The 8,942-nt window shown below is 49.2% G+C and overlaps 1 protein-coding gene across 1 annotated transcript; it reads right to left on the bottom strand.

The window, feature by feature from the left end:
- Positions 1 to 6,711: 6,711 nt before the first annotated feature.
- NKX2-2 (NK2 homeobox 2) lies at positions 6,712 to 8,729 on the bottom strand. The gene is made up of 2 exons (XM_070939131.1): positions 8,400 to 8,729; positions 6,712 to 7,271 (listed from the first exon to the last, which is right to left on the bottom strand). The coding sequence occupies exons 1-2, from the start codon at positions 8,725 to 8,727 to the stop codon at positions 6,712 to 6,714; spliced, it is 888 nt and encodes a 295-aa protein (XP_070795232.1). The 5' UTR covers positions 8,728 to 8,729.
- Positions 8,730 to 8,942: the final 213 nt, after the last annotated feature.

The following is an 8,942-nucleotide window of genomic DNA, read 5'->3' as shown; positions in this document are numbered from 1 at the left end:
GCAGCTTTACCTGCTCCATCAAATGACTCAACACCTTGGGAGTATATTAACACAGGCAGACACTGTGCTTTTCAGCCCTGTGTGGTTCTAAACAATGAAAGAGGCAACCAAAACAAACCTCTGACTGCCTCATGACCCAAAAAGATATTCTTATCTTTGTAAACCTCCAAAACTATATTCAGTGTTTTCCCATCCTTGGCCTTTTCCTTAAAAGCAGATTGGTTCCTGATGGCTTTGCTAGGGGTCAGATGGCTGGTGCATGGATCCATCCGATGGCTAGCTACTATGTTAATTTATTTATTGGAATCTGTCAAACAAAAACGAGAACAAGAATAAGAGAATAAAAATACAGTGACAGGGACGATGGACACATTATGCACGCCCCCTCTACTGACCACTTAAGTATGAAGTAAGGTCCACGGAAGTCAATTTGTGACTGAAACTGTGAAAATGTGTAGCTAAGACAACTGAATCAAGTAGGGCATTCCAGACTTTGACAACTCCATTACAGAAATCATATTTTTTACAGTCTATGTCTATGGATTCAACTGCAGAGTGCCTCTGATTTGCGCTGTCTTGTGTGTGATGGGGAGTGGGAAAGAGAAGATGGGGCTGATTAGCAGAAAGTGGTTTTGGATCTGGACAACACCTAGAGAACTTTGGCTGAGCGCCAAAGCCAAGTAGGAAAGCCCCGGGTTGTAGGCTAGACCGGACAATCGAAAACAGTCCCCTCAAAGGCAAAGAAAACAACAGAACGGCCCCGCGCAGTCACCGGGCTCCGGTTCCACTTGAGAAGGTCTTTCCTGAAAAAGGAGCGCTGGTGCCTAAAGGAAAGTCTCGAGTGCCCCCTTGTGGCGACAGGGAGTCTCTGGCGGGAGTCTGACGGTGGCTTCTCTTTCCCGCCGCCCCTCCCCTACCGATTGCAGGCGATTAAGGCTCGCCTAGCTCGCTTTATTAATAACAGCGCTTATAATCGAAGAAGCTTCCAAGAGGAAGGGAGGGAGGGAGGGAGGGAGAGAGAAATGAAGCAATAAAACTAAATTGTTTTCTTTTGATAGGGGAGATCAGAGAGAGTTTATTTGCAGATGTTAGGATAAAGCGGGTTGATTTATCGACAGAGTAAGAGTGTCGCTCTTAGGACGCCACAAGTACATATTTCCTGAAATATTGCTCAATACAATATCTAATACACACCAGCACTTCACGAGTATCTGCTACTACATCGCTCCGCGTGGGCGCTGCTGGTGCTGGGCAAGGCGCAGGAAGCCACCAGGGCGGCGCGGGGGCCGCAGAGGCTCCCGGGGGGGCAGGGGAGCCCGCCGAGTTGCGGGCCGATGCCCAGGCTGGAGCCCGCCCGCCCGCTACCTTCCTCCGGTCCCCTCGAGCCTTCCTCCCGCCGGTAATAGCGCTAGGATCGTCCTTTTCCCTGGTAAATATTGGATTAGCTTTTCATTGACCACCAAAGCTCTTGAACAGGCTCCTTTTAAAATAAAATAAATAAATGACTCTCACACCAGGTCTAAACTAAGCCCAACAGTCAATAGGTCGTTTATTTCCCAAGCTTAAAAGATTTTGTTTTTCAACACAAACACCCACCGCCTCATTATCAGTTAGCTCTGCTCGATAAATAAAGCCACGCCAGCGAGGGGTGATGGAAGGCGAGGCGAGCGGCAAGGGGACGTGTCAGCAGCAGACCTCAAGAGGGAAAGAGGGGCGCGGTGCACCCCCAAATCGGATTCAGCGCCAGGTCCGCTGCTTATGGAAGAGCTCGCTCTCTTTTCCATTGTTACCCCTGAATAGCGCCTTTTGCCTGATCCCCCCCCTCCCCCGAATTTATTACCCACCGGTTAGCAAGGCACAAACAGTCGCTCGTGCTTCTGGGTACCAGGTCCGAAGACGAAAGAGGCCTTTCCACCTGGCCTCGCCTGCCCCGAGCCCACTGGCCCGTTAATTAGGCCGCCGGGGTCTGATTCCGCTGGATTTCGCAAAGGAAAGAGGCTCGCCAAACCCATAATTTGCATTGATGTGACTGCTATCCGTGTGGATGGATACTCTTACTTTCCCTTTTAAGTTAAGAATGTACTGACTACGTTTATACTCCACTTTTTTCAAGAAATTCAAAGCGGGCTACGGAGTTAGGCCTCCGCTCGAACCTTACAACAGTGTTTCCCAAAGTGTGGTACAGGTACCCCCAGGGGTACGGGAAGAGTTTGGTGGGGGTACGCGTTGCACCGGAGTTTGGTGGGGATCACGTGGGAGTATCCACTGCACCCTGCTTAGCTGCGCCCACAGAACAAGGAAAGAAATTTGGAACCGCATCTCAGATTAAAATTAACAACCAGGGAACCAAATTATGATGATCTGTCATCTCAACATAAACAATTTCATCCTTCTCATTGAATCAAATAAATGTTCTTTATAATATAACTTTCGTTTATTTTGTGTATGTACCAAAAAAATAATATATATATATATATTGATTTTTATTAAAGCATATGTTTTTTATGAGGGGTACTCAGCGTTATGAAAATTATAGAAGGGGTACACATGTCAAAAGTTTGGGAAACACTGCCTTACAACAATCCTGTGAGGTTGGCTAACCGGATAGAATTTGTCTGTCGCAAAGTCACTGGGTTGGGATATGAACTGAAATCTCCTTACCTCTACTTATTAATCATTTTAATCAAACGGAATTTTTCACTTCAAAGCAGGTACACAGGACAACAAGGCCTATACAGTGAGACTTTCTTCCTGGTCGCTGTGTTTAGGACTGATACACTGAGTGTTCCTCCTTCTCCTCCTTTTGCCTGGGTTCTGCAGATCTGTGGAAAGACGACTCCCCCCTCCCCCCCCTCAAACTATGGTCAAGTTGGCTTGGAATGGCGGGAGTTGCCGTCCCCCAAATCGGGGGAGACTAGCTGTGGCTATGGGAATTTTGTCCCATGAATGGACACGCACGACTTTCTGTTTTCAGGATCATCTCCAGATATATGAATGAGAGACAGTCTTAAGAAACATCAGGCCTCCCCTAGAGGGTGAGGTAGAGAGACAGGCAGAGACCAGTAAGTGGATGAGTATTAATGGCTCGGTCTCCTTTTTTAAAGTGTTTTTGCGCCAGGTAAATCGAAGGGTCACGGTTGAACGGGGGAGGGGGTGCCAAAGCCAGCCACTCTGCGAGGCCAGGCTTTGTGAAGAAGACAGACTGAAAGGCAGGCTCGTCTCTCCAATTACTTGGTTAGTCTGCGGTTTATTTTGATGGGATCGTGCCCATAAACCCAGGAACTTTGTCGTATGGTCCTGGAATGTTTTGGAGGATTCTGACTTTTTTGGGAGAAAATAGCGCATCGATCTCCAGGGTCCGACGGCCTTACCCAGCCGTAATGACTTTTCTCTCTTGCCCCGCGCAACTAAACCTTTAGAGTAGACACAACGGCCAGCAACCGAAGGACAAGGGGGGGTGGGCAGCATGGGCTTTAAAAAACATTCAATACTATGGCTGAGGTCTTATTTTAGTTTCTGCAGAGATGCAGGCGCCAACTTGCCTGTGAAACTCCACGCGCATTTTCAGGGACTGTGGAGAAAAAGGGGCCTTGTTTGCTTTCTTAAAGGAGAAAAGAGATTCTCCCTGCCTTTTCTTCTCCCCCCCTCCCCGAGAATAGATATAGCACGAATTTTTAATTCGTCTTCCTTTCACAGACAACAATGCTCGTTTTGAAAAGCGGATACAATTTGGGTTTTGTGAAGGTCTCTTTCTGCCCTCTCCCGGCCCAGCTGTCCATATGGAAGACCGCCTGTACAACGTGGCTCACAATGGCACCAACTGACAGGCGGAACAAAAACCCGAGGTACTTCCCTCGGACTCGGGGAATGCTCTGCTCCTTCCAAATGCGCCAATCGACGATTGTCATTTTAAAAGGGCCAAGAAAAAGGAAGGCGAGGAGGAGGAAGAGGGGTTGGGAGTCTCTCTGTCTCTCTTGCATCCTGCCCCCCCCCTCTCTGCGGCTTTTTCTCTTCTCCCCTCAACTTAATATGCACGCCTCTAACATCCCCAAGGCCCAGCCTTCCCCATTGTGCTGTTTTGTGACGGGCGCTGTATATAGTGCAAAGATAGACTCCCCCCGACTCCCGCGCCGTCCCCAGCGTGTGAAGTGCAAGGCCACGGGGGGTTAGGGCCACACAACAGTCCTCCAGCTTGATAGACTTAGCAGGAACTCAAGCGGGAGGGTCTCCCCGCCCCTCGCCACCGAGGGAAGGAGGCGGGGCGCGCAAAAATCGAGCCCCGCGGTAGCGCTCCCGAGGTGGAGTGGGCCGCCGCCAGTAGGGCTTGGTGTTTGCGGAGCGGTGCCTCCGAGCGCGAGCAGCTCCAAAACAAATACATAAATAATAATAGAAAGCAAGGGCCTGCAATGAGTTGCGAACTCGGGCCTCAGCTAAAGAGCCATTTTGGAAACCTCGGCGTTTCTCCGTTCCGCCTCACGCAAAGCTCCAGAGAAGTAGCGGGCTCTCGTTTGGGGAGAGGCAAACCGAGTGCTCGAAAGCTTCTTTCCCGGCATAGAAACAGCCGCGAGGCCTTTTCGGGGAGAGAGTCTAGCAGAAGGAAGGCAATCTTCCGCTTCCCCAACTGGCTGCCGAAGCTGGAGCAGGCAACGCAGCGCTCAGATCCCTTGCCTTCCGGCTTTAGCGCCTCAGGCCTTCTGCGCCAATAAGGTCGGGCTGCGGCCTAGATCTTTACGCCAGATACAGTATTTGCTTTGAATTCTGGCCAGCGACTGGCAGCGAGTTCCGCCGAGGCCGCGCTTCCAGCTCCGAGGGCCCCTTGGGCGGATCCAGCTGTTCGCTGAGCCGCGGGAAAAGCTACTGTCTCCAATGGGGCAAAGTTCAGAGACGAGCTTGTCCCGGCCGCGTCTTCCAAGCGAGAGGTGCACCGGCTCCTCTGATCTGTTGGCGAAGAGACTCAAACTGCGTTAAGGGGCCTTTCCGGACGCTCCTTCCCGCAGTCGACGATCTAGGAAGGCCTGGTCTTTGCGTCCTTAAAACGTCGTACTGATGTATCGTCTTCCCCTGGTTGTTCAGAAAGAATCCAGTATGAAAAAGCCGTCCTTGGCCTTTGTGGTCAAACGTAGCTCTTGCATCGCTCCGTCTTGCTGATGGTGGAATCAACGTGTAGAAAATTGTTGCCTAAAATGTCTTGTCCTGGAGACGCGTGGCTGGGATTCAAACGCCAAAAGAGTGGTCGCTCTTACATAAGTCCCTTCTACCATTTTGGCTTCCCTCACCGAAATCCATAATCGGGGCACAAGCTCCAGAATGATGATTCTCAATTTCGAACCACATACATCACCCACCGAGAAAATAAAGCATGGAATTGTTTTGAGAATCAGAACCTTCTCTTCAGGCCGAGGCTGTGGGGATGAGATCTGGCCTCCCCCCCTTTCCTGATCTGTTTATTAAATTTAGTAAATAAACCTGAATAAGTGTGTGTGTGGGGGGGAGGGAGGACAAGAATAGACCCTGTCTCCTCCGGGGTAGGGTGGATAAGGGGCGTCTGCGTTTAGGGTCAGAACAAGGCTCAGCTCAATGGTGGAAGGAAGCGCCCTCCCACCCCGCGCGCTCTGCCTCCAGTATTTTGCGACTCCGAGCTTCGGAACTTCGGGCTACCGAGACAGGCTCAGAGAGAACTTCGTCTGAAGAGGCACATCTCGCCTTCCTACAATGAGTTATCAGATTGAGCCAAACTTTAGAGATCGAATTTAATTGCGCCTAATTCCTAGGGAGTTCCCCAATGTGGCCAAACCTGCCCAAACTCGAACTATTGAAGTGTTTGAAGGAAAAAAAGGAAAAAGACACTCTTGTTTCCGAAAGAAGAAAGTCGTTAACGTGCGTTTAAAAAGCCTGAACAAAACCCAGACCAAAGTATACCACCAATAAAATACCTAATATATATATATATATATATATATATATATATATATATATATATATATATATATATATATATATATATATATATATATATATATATATATATATATATATATATATATATATATATATTTGCTATTCCGCAAAATTTCTATGAAGACGATCCTTATATGCGTGTGTATGTGCGCGCATTTATGTATCCAGAAAAACACGTGTGTTTGTGCATAGACACACATAAGCACACATGCATGTGAAGTAGACGTGTGTATTCTGTTCTTTTGGCTTTGTACGGTTGTCGATTTGGGAGGGGGGCGGGAACTCATAATACAAACAAACCAAAATAAAGTCTTCCCTCAAACATAGCAACCTATCATATATTTAAAACTCGCTAGCTTAGAATATTTAATAATTGTGAGAAGTTTATTTCCATCTTGAGAAATAAAGTTCTTTTTTCATTTTGAAATCTTAATTCTTTGATTTGTAATATCACTGACCAAAGCTTCATACCACAAAGCATGCTTTACAAAAATCACGAGAGCGTTCCGTTTTTATTCTTTTTATTCTTATTATAATTATTTAAAATTTGTCGTTGTAGGTAGACAAGACCAGTAGCAACGTCGCATTTTTTCTTGTAAACATGGAGCACAAAACACCCCCGAAGAATGGAAACCGACCCCCGCCCCAAAGAAGGAAGAAGCAAGCCCTTCCCGATCTCAACCCTGGCCCTCCACCCGCCCCGAAGTCGGACCGGCCCTCGATCCACCCGCGAGTCCTGGGCCTCCCGAGCGTTCACCAAGTCCACTGCTGGGCTTGTACCAAGTGGTGCGCTGTGGGGTACTGGGGGGTGCCGGCCGAGCTGTACTGAGCATTGTACTGCATGTGCTGGAGAGACTGGGCGCTGTAGGCTGAGAAGGGGATGCCCGCCTGGAAGGTGGCGGCAGCCAAGTCCTGGGCTTTGAGCGTGTGGCACGGCTTGCCGTCCCTGACTAAAACCGGCACGGCCACCCGTCGCGGGGAGGGGAGAGGAGTCACTTCCATACCTTTCTCGGCTCGGGCCCGCTTCATCTTGTAGCGGTGGTTCTGGAACCAGATCTTCACCTGCGTCGGGGTAAGGCGGATCAGGCTGGCCAGGTGCTCCCTCTCGGGCGCCGAAAGGTACCGCTGCTGCCTGAAGCGCCTCTCCAGCTCGTAAGTCTGCGCTTTGGAGAAAAGCACCCGCCTTTTCCGCTTCTTCCCCGAGTCTCCGTTGCTCGAAGGTTCCTTGTCGTTGTCCGGGGACTCGTCCGCGGAAGGCTCCGGAGATTTGGACGCCGAGTCCTGCTGAGAGTTGCTGGACGTCAAACCGTGCACTGTGGGGAAAGCCACAAAGGAAAGAACTCAGAAGAGAGGGGGGAGGCCGGGTGGGACAGCAGACTCCCCCTTCCCCATCACGGGGTCCCGCCAGGCGCTACTGCTTGTCGGCTCGCTGCTTGGCTGGCCTGGGGGAAAAAGAAAAAGTCCCGGGGCCCTGTGCCAGCGGGCGGGCGCTCTTGGTCCCTGCCCGGTCGGAAAGGCGCGTCTTCGCCACGGAACGGTTTTGTAAGGGGAAAGCTCGCCTCCCTTTGAATATTTGGATGGCACGTTGAGCCTAACATCGACCTCCGATGTTTGTTTATCATGTTTACACACTCCTTCTCCCTCCCTTCTCTGTGATTATTGTGCGCTTTATTTTTCTTTCTATTAATTCGCGTTGTACACATAGAGCGCACATGAAACGATACATGCAGAAATATAAAAGAAGATAAAGACAAAACGCATAAATTTTAGTAATGTTGCAGGAATTTAAATATAGAATATTTTGTTCTGGAACAACCCACTTTTTAAAACTAATCATAGCGAGCGCAGTCCACAGTTCTCTTGCGCATGAGAGTTATGCGGAGGAGAACTTCCCTAGATTGAAATGTCTTCTCTTAAAACAGCATCTGGACTTTGGACAATTCCCTTAAAAACAAACAGAATGGATTTCTTCTTTCTGGGCTACGTGGATTGATTTTTAAAGGACAATTCAACAAACCATCCTTTGATCCAGCAGAGCCTGGGGCGATTTACAAACGTCTAAAGCAAGGCCATCCAAAATTTTCCCACAAAGCATGCTCTGTTAGTTAGAAAAGTAGACAGGAGGACTCGGGGAAGAGAGGAGAAAGCAGCTGAGTTAAAGGGGAGTTTTAAAATCCATTTAGGATGGGCTTAGTTCGTATTCTTCGCCCCTCCCCTCAAAACCCCTAAATAAATAAGGATTCAACTCTATTATTTATCCTATTAGCATCTTTAGAAAAGAAAACCCTTTATGTTTAGTTACTTATTTCAAAAAGAACTTTAAGAGACAACCAATTTGGCGGAGAAAAAGTAACAAGAGGTTCATCCAGTCTGGGGTCGGAGGGGTGGGGGAGCAAGCTCACAATAAGAGGGAACCCCAATGTGTAAGTTTGCTTACTTACAAGAATACTGGATGCTCTCGGTGGTGGCGAGCCAACGCGTGTAGGGATTATCAGTATTGTCATAAAAGGGGTTCTTCAGAGGCAGTGTCTGAACAGCGTCCAATGCGGTTGTCCCCAAAACGCCCGGCTTTTGGGGGGACTCCGAGCCCTCCGTCTCTTCCTCCCCCCCTTCCGCGATGGATCCGTCTTCGTCATTGGTGTCAGGCAAGTCCAAGATGTCCTTTACAGAAAAGCCGGTCTTTGTGTTGGTTAGAGACATATTCTGGTCAATTTTTATGCAGGAAACTTTGAAGGACCAGTTTGTCAATCCTCTTGGTTCGCCAAACATTCACCGGGAAAGGGGATGGGTAGGTAGGAGAGAGAAGAGGAAAGGGGGGGATGGGGGATGGGGATGAAAGAAGAACGGAAAGGCTGGGGTGGTGGTGTGGGGTGGAGGGGGGGGACACAAAAATCAGCTGCCGTCTTTGGGCATATACTATCTGTTGTTTCAGGTTTGGGGAGCGGAGAACCCGGGAACCCGGGGGGGGGGGGGGCGACGCGGGC

This window comes from Pituophis catenifer, unplaced genomic scaffold, assembly GCF_029215685.1.
Source record: "Pituophis catenifer annectens isolate HBS135680 unplaced genomic scaffold, rPitCat1.0.hap2 SCAF_3, whole genome shotgun sequence".
NCBI classification, from domain to species: domain Eukaryota; kingdom Metazoa; phylum Chordata; class Lepidosauria; order Squamata; family Colubridae; genus Pituophis; species Pituophis catenifer.
Note: the sequence above shows the minus strand (reverse complement) of the source record. Positions and strands in the feature narration are given on the sequence as shown.

Bases quoted from the DNA above. Each gene is read 5' to 3' on its own strand.
- NKX2-2 (XM_070939131.1), bottom strand. From the start codon at position 8,727: ATGTTTGGCGAACCAAGAGGATTGACAAACTGGTCCTTCAAAGTTTCC. The intron at 7,272-8,399 runs GTAAGTAAGCAA...CTTTCCCCACAG, and splicing joins CGAGAGCATCCAGTATTCTT to TGCACGGTTTGACGTCCAGC.